Source organism: Quercus lobata, chromosome 4 (assembly GCF_001633185.2).
Source record: "Quercus lobata isolate SW786 chromosome 4, ValleyOak3.0 Primary Assembly, whole genome shotgun sequence".
NCBI classification, from domain to species: domain Eukaryota; kingdom Viridiplantae; phylum Streptophyta; class Magnoliopsida; order Fagales; family Fagaceae; genus Quercus; species Quercus lobata.
In genome coordinates this window covers 75,243,487-75,256,020 of record NC_044907.1, presented here as the reverse complement: position 1 = coordinate 75,256,020, position 12,534 = coordinate 75,243,487, and the positions used below count along the sequence as shown (strand labels likewise).

The following is a 12,534-nucleotide window of genomic DNA, read 5'->3' as shown; positions in this document are numbered from 1 at the left end:
CATACATATACCACTTGAACAAGCTTTTAAATAATTATACCCGAACCAAATACAAATTCAATATAACATAGTCATGCTGATTGAAATGCATGTACATATCTAATTGCCAAAGCCTCTATTGAAATTCATCCTATGAAAAAAAGATAGTCAAAGTACAAACAGAACATGAGCGCCATCTTCTGCAATCATGACAATCATCATCATCATCACCCACTGCATATATGTGAAAACTTGAGTTAGTATGGTACTATAATAATAATAATAACTACACAACTCACTCCTTACTAATGACTGAAATTGGAGTTGTTTCTTACCTGTTTTAGAAGGCATGACACCAGTAATTATGAAGAATATATATGGTGGGGAAGGAAATACCATACCGTCTCAAGTTTTCATGTTTCAAAAATTTATCAGGAAAAGTAGTATTTCTTTTTCCAGCGCAAAATAAATATGCAAAATAGCATAATACTCTGATAGTTAAATATAGGATGCCAAATTAGGATTGAAAGATCTACATTAGCAAAATCCTTTGAGAAATGTAATGGGTTAAGCTTGAGAATGTATTTCCTATCTAGATCATATTCTAAACTGCTTGCCTAATGTTTTACTAATTATTATGCTTCTTGTAAGTGATGATGATGTAGAGGCTTAGACAACTGGCAATAACCTCATGGTGGAATCTAAGATTAATTTTCTTCCACTCAAAAAGTACAGGGTGATTGGGATTGCTTGCACATGGTGAAACAAAAAAAGAAGAAGAAAAATAACAGGGAGTTACTTGACAGTGACGAAACCAAAGTATAGTTAGAAAGAAAATAGGATTGGGCATTAACATGAAGGATGTTTGAGTTGGCCATTACCAGTGAATTAAGAGGTTAATCCCTTCTCAACTTCTCAATCAAACATTGTGCATTGGTTTGGCTGAACTCGTCTACATCTTGCTCGTATAACAAATTGACCCCACATTCCCATACATGAAGGGCAGAGTCATCAGTCTCAAATATTACCTTAATTTGACTGCATTCACCATTCCCAACAGTAGCAAACCAATTATCACGAGACAAATACAGTAGCCAAATGTTGTCCTCACAAGGCATCATCCCAAACAAAAGTTTAGAGACATAGTTATTCTGAGGCGTATCACCAAGGGCTATCACACGAGCTCTAATGCCAATTCTTATCGGTTTACTAGCTGATGCTGATGCACAGATGGCAAATCCCATCCATTTACAATTACACCAATTTGATGGCAGCTCTATGCTTATTGAATTCCCCACACTTTGATGAGTTGACCAAGACGGAATGTCAAATCCGTGAATAATTATTTGAAATTCAGTTATAGATTCACCCTCATCCTCTTTCCTTTTGGTAGAAGTTTCATTAACAGTTTTTTGACAAAGGAGTCCCTGTACCCAAAACACAACTATGGTTGTAGTTAACTGTAATTTAACAATTCAAGAGAGATAGTAGAGATTACCTGTAGGAAACGGTATAATATTGTAAATGCCACTCCACCACTGCTCTCATTGTATGGAAACCACTGGGAGTAAGGTTGTAACAAGCTACTAAGTTTGACTAGTGCTGGTGATGGCTCTAGAGAATAACAATATCGAGCATCTATATATCTTATAGTTGATGGAAGCCTTGGCAACAGTTTTAGTCTTAAGCATCCGGAAATAATGAGTTTTTCAAGAGACCTCAAATTATCCATGTTGCATGGAAGAAATTTGAGATTTCCACAGTAACTTAGATCAAATAAAGTAAGAGCAGTCAAATACTTGATCGATGAGGGTGCTAGTTTCTTAATAGCAGTCACATCCATATAGAGTTCTGATAGGCTTTTCATAATTCCAGTAAATTTTGGAAGGGAACGGATTTTTGAGCAACCATAAACATCATTCTAAAAAATAGACCTTACTACATACAATAACAGCACTCTTAAACCCATACAATAAAAATCTTTTGCAAAACATATTTACTCATATATTTTTATTAACTTATACTTAAAAAGAAAAGAAGCTAAACACATTACAATGCCCCCCGCCCCTCTTTTCTTTCTCACAATCACAATGCCCCAGTACAACAAACTTAATATATTTTTCCCTACTCTTCTCAATAATGGATTAGTTCTCTCAATCATCTCCATCTGAAGGGACGGCTCGACAAATTGGGCATGCAGGGACTCGAGCCAAGGCGCGGACAATGCACCTTCGGTGATACACATGCTTACAAGTTTGTATGGTAGCTAATCTGTCTCCGGCATTAAAATCACCTAAACAAATCGAACACATCTCCGCGTTATACGGGATATCTAAAATATTTTGGAAAAGCACCATCCGAACCCCCACAGGAAGCCTAGTACGACTACGGTATAGATATACCACGTATATCACCAAAGTCGTAAGCATCAAAATGCAAACGGAGGTGATAACGTTGGCATTAAATTGGTTATGCCAAACACCAGGATTAGGCCCGATAGGCCGTGTAACAAAGAAATCATCCATCTGATGAGAAAAAAAAAAAAAAAAACAACTAATGTTTTGGCGAAAGGAGAACGAGTGTTGAGAGATCGTGGTGCTGCTTCCTTTTTATAAAGGAAGCAGCGGCCATTTTCGGGTCTTCCAGTTGCGTACTCGAAGACCCAAAAATGGCTCTGCTTCCTTTTTAACTAGCTTCTATCTGAAAATTGTACATATGGTCTTCCAGTACGCAACTGGAAGACCCGAAAATGGCCACTGCTTCCTTTATAAAAAGGAAGCAGTACCACGATCTCTCAACACTCGTTCTCCTTCCGCCAAAACATTAGTTGTTTTTTTTTTTTTTTTCTCATCAGATGGATGATTTCTTTGTTACACGGGCTATCGGGCCTAATCTTGGTATTTGGCATAACCAATTTAATGCCAACGTTATCACCTCCGTTTGCATTTTGATGCTTACGACTTTGGTGATATACGTGGTATATCTATACCGTAGTCGTACTAGGCTTCCTGTGGGGGTTCGGATGGTGCTTTTCCAAAATATTTTAGATATCCCGTATAACGCGGAGATGTGTTCGATTTGTTTAGGTGATTTTAATGCCGGAGACAGATTAGCTACCATACAAACTTGTAAGCATGTGTATCACCGAAGGTGCATTGTCCGCGCCTTGGCTCGAGTCCCTGCATGCCCAATTTGTCGAGCCGTCCCTTCAGATGGAGATGATTGAGAGAACTAATCCATTATTGAGAAGAGTAGGGAAAAATATATTAAGTTTGTTGTACTGGAGCATTGTGATTGTGAGAAAGAAAAGAGGGGCGGGGGGCATTGTAATGTGTTTAGCTTCTTTTCTTTTTAAGTATAAGTTAATAAAAATATATGAGTAAATATGTTTTGCAAAAGATTTTTATTGTATGGGTTTAAGAGTGCTGTTATTGTATGTAGTAAGGTCTATTTTTTAGAATGATGTTTATGGTTGGCACTTATACATATAGTCTAATAGTCGTAAGAGACTGCATTTCAGCAGACATGCTGGGAAGATTGGTAAGAGATACACAGCATATCAGATCTAAATACTTAAGCCTGCTAAGTTGTCCAATAGATGGGTGAATCTCAACCAAATTAGAGCAACCACCAAGCTTTAGTTGCACAAGTCTTGGAACCCCAAAAAAGTCAGGTGTCCTAATAAGGTTTGTGGAAAAACTAAGATCAATGAACTTTAACTTTCCTAAACGCTGTTACAAAAAACAAAGCTTCCATTAAAAATTGAATTTAATTTAATAAGCAAAGAATTCTTTTCAATTAAAACAACTTTATGAATGAAAAGAGGAGGCTCAAATACGCCAGGAGCGTATTGTAGCTACACTAAGAGAAAATAGAAATAATAAATAATAGAAAATCAAGTAAAAGAACAAAATTACCTTTTCTCCTTCCCAAAGATATTCAAACTTGCTAAAGGGCAAGTCAAGATGAACAAGCTCCTTTGGTTGGAAACTAGATGGCAAACATTTTAAAGAACTGTAATCCAATGAAAGATACTTCAGGCTATTTGGAGCAAAATCGAGAGCATCCGGGATGTCGAAACCATTAATAATCAGCAATCTAAGATTAGACATCTTCAAAAAAACTTCAGGAAATTCTTCAAATTTGAAATTCCTTTTCCAAGGTAAGGCTATGGCTTGAATTGCTTCTAATGCCTAAAAATTTCAAAAGTAAAGGACATTATCAACTTATGCAAAATAGCAGTGGCGACCCCACGTACAGGTCAGGGTGTTCCTGGGAACACCCTGACCTGAAAAAAAAAAAAAAAATTGTATTTGTTCTATACTAGGAACACCCTCAGCCACAAAATGAGGAATACCCTCAAATTAAAAAAAAAAAAATTTATTCTACTTTCAAGAGAAAAAAAAAAAAGCCCAAAAAAAAAAATTGTACAGAGGCAAGCCCACGGCAAGCCCAAGTGCCCAACAGATTACAAACAAACCCACAGGCCACAGATTCTCACCAAAAAAAAAAAAAAAACAGAGCAGCGCAGCGCCTAATAAAAAAAAAGGACAAACCCACAGATTCTCACTAAAGGCTTTATAAAAATAAATGAAATCACTAAGCTAACCCTAACCTAAAGACAGGCAGAGGTCACAGAGAGCAACGCCGCTTGTTGAGGCTCATCCAAGCCAAGTAGCCAACGCCGCTCGTCGGCGCTCATCGGATTGGAGGACGGAGATCGCCAGTGCCAGATCGGCAGATCGCTCGCCCACCGGCTCATCCGCTCGTGCCCAGTCCAGTTCAGGCCTCCCGCCTCCCTGCTCGCTGCTGCCGCTGCTCCGGTGCTCCCTCCGACCCTCCCTCAAGGTATTTCATTTTTTTTCTAAGCTAACTTCTCTCAGTCTCTCTCTTTCTCTCTGAGTCGCTCTCAGTCTCTCTCTGACTCTCTCTATCTGAAATGAAAATTATTAACTGACTCTCACTCTCTCTCTCTCTATTCTTTAATAAGACCAACTCAGTAACTATCTCTCTCTTTTGAATGGCCGAACTTTAGTCTTTAGCTTTATTAAGTTTTGTCTATTTTTGACTTTTTGAAAATTGAATTTGGCTTTGTCATCTGTTGGTGTTGGTGTGTGTAGTGTGTTGGTGTTGGTGAAATATTAATTATGTTTTAGTGTAATGCGTTATGTGTTATTTGTGAAATTTTCTGATTGGCAGGGCAGGTGGATGGGCACATGGGATGGAGCCGGGTTGTACAAGTGCACATTACACAGTTTTAGTGATTTAATTATTGTGCTACATATGCTCATGGCATGTGTAAATAATGTGCACATTAGTGGCTCTTTTAGTGCTTTTAGTGTAATGTGCACGTAGGACTAAACAATATAACAAATTAAAGTAATATAATTAAAGACAAACAAATTAAAGTAATATAGTTTATTGTTGTATTAAACAATAATAATTGAAGCAGTATAATTAACCAATAAATTATAACATTCTCAAAAAAAAAAAACCAATAAATTATAAAAGGCAAATAAATTAAATTATATTAGGTTAAATAACAATTAATAATTTTATAATTAATAAAACAACGATATAACAAATTATAGTTTATAAAAGGCAAACAAATTAATGAAATAACTAAACAACAATAATTAATAATTTTATTAATATTTCAAATGAACTTATAGTTTATTGTATAAGTACCTTTATTCATTTATTTTCTTTTCACTTTTTTTCCTTTTGAGGTTTTTTGGTGTACAATATGCAAATTTGTTTTGGTTTTAAGAACATTTTTTTTTTTTTAAGCACAAACTTCATGCCGGTCAAATCTTGAATTTCGGCCAGTGTTTACCGAAACATCCCAAAACACCCGAAATTTTTTCAAAGTAGAATAGGAACCCCCTGGACAAAATTCCTAGAGTCGCCACTGCAAAATAGCATCCAAATTTTGCCTAACCAACCCCGAAAAATGACCCACATCAACTTATGCATACATTGTGAAAAAATGTATTTTTGCTACAATACTTGTGCAAATATACACAAGCACTATTGTTGTGCATTTCAATTTCTTTTTTTTTTCTTTTTCTTTTTTTTTTTCTTTCTTATATTCTTCTGCTTTTGGGATTTAAACGTTAGAGATCATGGACACACCAAGAAGTATCAAGTCTTGGTATCAACGCCAGAACAGGTCATTGTTGGTAGTAGCGTTTGTGGAAAACGCAATAATAGATCACAAGAAAAACACAACTTTAGACCGGCTTTTTAGTAGTGTTGTCAAAATGACACAAGTTCTATATTGAGTTAAATCTGTAAAGGAAAAAAAGACATCTGAGTTTTCCATATATGTAACCTTTCTAAAAGTTATTTAATTTTTGCATTACCCTCTTCTCCACTAGGAGGGCCCAACTTTAAATTTAATAAATAGAAAAAAAAAGTAAAATGTTCTACATATTACCATTTGGCATTGCTATTTTGTGTAAAAAGGAGAAAATTAAATGAAAATGCAAGAGGATTGGTATTTGGCTTTGCATTTTTAAGAAAATTACATTTTTATAATAAGAGAAAAGGTGTGTTTTCAAATCTCAGCTCATGAAAATTGCATTTTTACGATGCAATTTTTCATATCAAAAAATACTTTTCACACATTTTACTAGACACTTAATTTCCTTTTTAAAAAATGCGTTTCCAAAAACACAACTAAAATTTTCAAAAAACTAACTCAAATGGATGATAAGAGTCCCATTAGTAACTAATAGATTGTAGTACAAAATCTTATTTTAAAATTTTTTTTCCCTTATTAATCTCTTTAAAACTCATACATTAAAACTAGAAAGGTGCACTTTTACCTTTTAGAAATTCAAGACCAAGAGAAGAAACATTAAGAGATTACAACATTACTTTAAAAGCAATGAAATAAATAAATAAAGAAATAAAGCCTACGGTTTTATATATTAAAAAAAAAATGTTAAGATAGTTTTTTGTTCTAGGTAGTAACCAAGAAATGAAAGATTGGTTGATTACATCAAGAAATATTAATTCAATTTTATAAACAATTACAAAGATATTTTTTTTTCAAAATATAAGAAATCTTCATTGACAATATTTTATCATGGTAAATGAATGTTTAATTCTTTATTTTGCTACTTAAATACTTAGATAATCACTTACCTACTGGAATTTTTTTTTTAAAGAACTAATTTATTAAACAAAATTATGTCACTATACCTACTTAATCTCATTTTCTGAAATAAAATTATAGCATTGTCATTGTTCTTACCATATCATTCTCCAATACACAATGTAAGTCCTCATTAATCCACAATCTACTCTGCTTTCCAAGCTTACCACCTGATTCTAGACGAATAATTTTTTCACCCATTTCTGCTAGTAGATCATGCATCCCCAAACATTCATTGTCATCTATGGTTAGAAGAGATTTTTCCAAAAGAACACTTATACCAATTCTTGCATCAAAACCACAATTCTCTAATATCTGTATTACTATATCTTTTGTCCGCCCTCTAAAGAAACATGCAATATCTAAAAAGATCTCCTTCCACATTTCCTCTAGTCCATCGTAACTTATTTTAAGTATATCAAATATTTCTCCTTTAGTTTTTTTAAAACTATCCAATGCACTTTTCCATTCATCTGTCGTTCTTCCAACCAAAAAGGAACCCAAAGTAATAAGAGCTAATGGAAGGCCATTAGCATATTCTACAACTTTAAGGGAGAGTTGCATATAACCTTCTTTGGGTTGCTCCATTTTGAAGGCTTTCAAACAAAAAAGTTTTGAAGCATCATCATTATTTAACAATTCAGGCTTATATCTTTTAAGAACTCCATGTTGGACCAACACATGTTCATCTCTAGTTGTTATAATGATCCAACTCCCCAATCCAAACCAGTCCTGCTCTCCTACCAATTTTTCTAATTGATCCAATTGGTTGACATCATCTATAACAAGTAGAACTTTTCTATGACATATCCTTTTCTTAATCATGTCAACTCCTTCATAAACATTCCTTATATCTATATTTTTGTCCTCCAAAATGTCTACAAGAAGCTGTTGTTGTAATCGATGCAAACCGTGTTTTTTTGAATCTTCCCTAACATTAGCAATAAAGCTAGAAACTTCAAAATGACTACAAAACTCATCATAAACAACTCTAGCAAGAGTTGTCTTTCCTATTCCCCCCATACCATAAACTCCTATCATGCAAACATCATTCTTAAAACCTAAATATGAAGGGATCAATTTTGCCACCTTAGATTCTATTCCTATGAAGTTTTTGCTAATGCTTGAGGACTTTGAACTCAATTTCTCCATCATCTCTTCCACAATGTGTTGGATAAATTCTGATTCATGCCTACAAAGAAAATAGAAAATATTTACATGTTGGTCCAAACCAATTATAAAATCATCCTTTTCACAATGTTTAGGATAAATTCTGACTCATGCTTGTGAACAAGATAGAAAATAATTACATGATTGTCCAAACGCAATTATAAAACCATAGGGAAGGAAGAAAAATATTAGGCAAGAATACTCCTTTCTCAAACACATGTGAATAGCTCAAGCAACATGGATAGAAGTAGAACTGCTCATATAAGAATTGCATATTATATTAGTTATACTTATTTCAAACGGACAAATTCAGAGCTATAGTTTTCATTATACTTAGTTCAAATATATCCATCAAATTTTTAGGTTGCTTGAGTACAAATAATAAAAGTAGTGCCAACACAAAGGAAGTTTTTACCTTTTGAGTCAAAGCCCAACAGCCCAAATTATGATTTTTCCCCCCTTGAGAGAAGGTGTTCTTTGAATTTCTATTTAGTCACTAATATCATTATAAACTACTACAAGCTCCACTTCTTCAAAATTATGTAAACTTTTTTTTACCGAATAAAATTATGTAAAAAATTTATTTGTGAATAAAATGGACAAAATGAGCTATGAGGATTTTATTTAACCCAAAACAATGATTGGGCCAAAACTAAATCCTTTAAAAAAGCACTTATATGACCAACGTAAACTTAATCCAATTTGAAATTTGGCAGAAGGTAATTTTGGGTTTTTGAAGCACCACATTCAGTTTTTAAAAGTATTATAAACAAGGAAGCCAAAACTATACTAGTATTGGCCATTAAATCGGTATACTACTTCTCAAAAATGTACTAAATAAAATTCCATTCTATACTGGCCTATACTGGTTAAACCGGAGATTTTTAGGGTGTTTAGTCGATATTGATATTTTGGCCTATACGATAAAAAAATTAAAATTAAAAGAAAAAAAAAATATATATATATATATATATATTATTTTAGATAATACATTAAGCTAATGTACTTAGGCCAATATTTTAGCTTATAAAATATTTGGATTTTAAATTATATGTTGATAAACATAAATATAAATAAATGCACACATACATAAAATAAATACAAATTTTTTTTTTTTTTTTGGTAGGTAAGCATACACACACATATATATGGATGGATGGATGGAAATATATTAATAGCAGCAATCTCAAGATAGCATATAGATATCAACCAATACTGAAATATTTCATTCCCTTGGTTAAACCAAAATGACATTTAGTACAAAGTTATACCTCCCTTAGTTATAGACAAGAACAATTGTTGAATGCTTGTCCATAAAATTCAAGCATCACATGACTTAATAATTGATTGCCTCTTCATCGTAGAATTAATTTTTTTAGTCATTAGACTGTATATATTCTATCAACAAGAGGTCGAGCCTTAGTGCAATAGTAAGTGCCTTCCACCAAAATTAAAATTTTGTGAACTAAATTGTGAAATAGCCAAACCACAAAGCATAAATAGTAATTTTCCCCAAAAAAAATAACAATAATGAAAATAATAGACAATCTTAATAAATTTATAATTCATAGAAAGTTTTGTCCTCAAATCAAGTATTTACTTTTTAATTATTGCAAAGGAGTGGTTCCTCAGTAGTAAAGCAGGGGTCACGAACTATTTCTAATAATACAACAAAATCTTAACTAGTAAGTAATATTTCAATCCATGCATATAATGTTACATTCTATCTATCTATCTATCTATCTATCTATATATATATATATATATATATACTTCATGATATATGAAAAAACACTAACCATTTAAATACCAAAAGAAATATATTTGTTATGAAAATTACCAATCTTGTAGATGCCAACCAGATAGATTGGTCACTTCTCTCAAAGCATCTCTCCATATTTCCACTTTCTTTATGTTCTCTGTGAAACGGTTTTCGTGTTCACTAAAGGCCTCTCCAAAAGTTCCTGTCTGTTTTCGTACATTAGATGGATCCACATCATAAAAAACGAGCCAAACCGTCAGTCCTGTCTCCCTCATGCATCTAATGATCTTTGCGAGTTCATCCAAGCACCATGTAGAAAATGCATAGTTTCTTGAGAAAATAACGATAGCAAACCTCGATTCTTCTATTGCTTTCAAGAGCTCTAGTGAAATAGGTTTTCCTCTTTCAAGTTCTTCATCATCCCTAAAGGTCAAAATCTTCATCATCCCTAAAGGTCAAAATGCCATTCCGTTGCAAAGCAGCATATAGATGATCAGTAAAACCTCTACGAGTGTCCACACCACAAAAACTAAGAAACACCTCGTATTTCCATCGAGGTGTTGAAAAAGGAGATGGTGATGACATTGAGGCGCCCTGACTGCTCATGGAAATAGTCAAAAATATACTTGAAAATGTTAAACCATTTTAAATGAAGAGAAAATATTCATGTTGAAGATCCATACTCCATAATTGTAGCTTTTTTTTTTAAGAGGGTGATGACAACAAACCTTGATTCTTCTTTTTCTTTTACGAGCTCTGTCGAAATAGATTTCCCTCTCTAAATTTCTTCATTGTTCCTAAAAAGCCAAACGCCCATCCATCGCCAAACAACAAGTACAAGTTCTACAAAAAATTTTCTAAAACTCTGCTGTGGTGTTGAAGAAGAAGAGGATGATGACGACGAGGCTCCTTGAGTACTCATGGAAACCGCTGGAAATATACTTAGTAAATCTTGAATTATAATTTAGATAACAAACAAAAAAGTACATTGAATTAAACTGAGGAGAAATAAAAATTAATAAGAAAGTAAATTAAGGAAGAAGAAAACAATTTGGTATGGATTTTTCATTTGAAGGAAAAAATTAAAGCAAAGAAATAAAAGGGATGAATATGTGTGAAAAATGACAACTTACAGATTTGGGAATTGAAATTACAGTAGTAGTGATTGCAATGCTTGAAACAAAGCCGGATTCAACTCCTATTAGATAATTGCCTCTTCAATAAAGGATTGGACTCTGTTCTTTCTTTCTCCGTGTGCGTTCATAATTTCACGTCCCCTGTATTTTGCTAAGTCAACAACTCTTTTCTGGGCTAGTCTCAACTCTGAACTCTCAACTACCTTTCCCCATTTACAAGGAAGTTTCCTCCTGAGCACGCGCCCCTGACTTTCCTAATTCTTTGCTTTATTTTTTTTATATTATTATTTAAATCAAAAGATGAGTACACGGTCGTTTCGCGGAACAAGCTATGATTCTACAAAGCTCTGTTTAAATAAATAAATTTCCTTTTAATTCAGATGTGGTGGGTGGTGGGGCTGTATGAAAGATTCCCATTTACAAGGAAGTTTCCACTGGTCTTCTCATTAAGATAAGTAATCAGGTTTTTTTTTTTTTTTTTACTCTAACTTAATCTAAGTATATATATATACATGTGAAACTTCCTTTTAGAGACTTGAACTTCGCTCTTTCCTCCCATATCCCACAAACACTTATTCTTGTGCAGTGATCATCGTACTAAAAATGCATAGTGATGTGGTAAGCAGCTATGATTGTACGAAGATCTGTTTAAATAAATAAATTTCCTTTTAATTCAGATGTGGTAGGTGGTGGGGTTGTATGAAAGATTTTCATTTGAAAATTAGATTTTTATATTTATTTAGACTATTTTAGTTCGTTTTTCTACTTTTATTAATTTAATACATTTATATATGTATGGATATTGGGCCTGTGGCCCAATCCGAGGACAAGGATTTATCCGAAGAAGAGATATCTTTGTCAGAAGACGCTGCGTTAGTAAATAGAGAGATCAATCTTGGTCATAACAGTTCAAGGGGTGGGCCAAGGATAAGTACATCCTCGGCTAACCAATGTCGAGGTCCGAAAAGATTGCTTATCGTCCCGGGTAACGTTCCAGAAAGTTCCATGGGTGCGGATATGTATTACAGTGACATTAGACAGGGAGAAATCCTAAAAATATCTTAGGAAAAAGCTGTTGTCTCCACATTAAATGCACTGCAGCTAACTCTCTGACTGCATTAATGTGAAGGTGATACTTGAACAGTGAATTTCAGCCTTAGAACTATTGTATGAGAACTTATGAGAAGAGCTGATGGGACAAGTATCAAAACCAATCGTCTAACTTGCACGTGGAAGGTGAAGATGAAAAGGAGAGACAGTATAAAAGAAGAAGGAGGACATTGAAAGAAGGGATCGGAAAAGAGAGAGAAAATTATTGTAGCATC

General features: G+C 33.7%; 3 protein-coding genes across 6 annotated transcripts in view; all 3 read right to left on the bottom strand.

The window, feature by feature from the left end:
• Positions 1–1,928, bottom strand: part of LOC115984528 (disease resistance protein RPP2B-like) — a 62,833-nt gene extending 60,905 nt beyond the window's left edge. For both annotated transcript variants that reach the window (XR_004090540.1, XR_004090541.1), the window contains exon 1: positions 1,860–1,928. The gene's annotated coding sequence lies outside the window, so the exon portion shown is untranslated. The remainder of the gene's footprint in view (positions 1–1,859) is intronic.
• On the bottom strand, positions 9–1,868 carry LOC115984529 (disease resistance protein RPP2B-like). The gene is made up of 2 exons (XM_031107564.1): positions 1,478–1,868; positions 9–1,406 (listed from the first exon to the last, which is right to left on the bottom strand). The coding sequence occupies exons 1-2, from the start codon at positions 1,844–1,846 to the stop codon at positions 876–878; spliced, it is 900 nt and encodes a 299-aa protein (XP_030963424.1). The 5' UTR covers positions 1,847–1,868; the 3' UTR covers positions 9–875.
• Positions 9–11,419, bottom strand: LOC115984523 (TMV resistance protein N-like). Of its 3 annotated transcripts, none has more exons than XM_031107546.1 (6): positions 11,207–11,419; positions 10,802–11,024; positions 10,152–10,671; positions 7,241–8,333; positions 3,897–4,172; positions 9–213 (listed from the first exon to the last, which is right to left on the bottom strand). In XM_031107546.1, the coding sequence occupies exons 3-6, from the start codon at positions 10,517–10,519 to the stop codon at positions 148–150; spliced, it is 1,803 nt and encodes a 600-aa protein (XP_030963406.1). In that variant the 5' UTR covers positions 10,520–10,671; positions 10,802–11,024; positions 11,207–11,419; the 3' UTR covers positions 9–147. The 3 variants fall into 3 exon arrangements, with proteins under 3 accessions (XP_030963406.1, XP_030963404.1, XP_030963405.1); XM_031107544.1 differs by lacking the exon at positions 9–213 and adding an exon at positions 3,338–3,710; XM_031107545.1 differs by lacking the exon at positions 9–213 and adding an exon at positions 3,338–3,710 and having other exon boundaries at positions 10,802–11,003.
• Between the last annotated feature and the right edge of the window lie 1,115 nt (positions 11,420–12,534).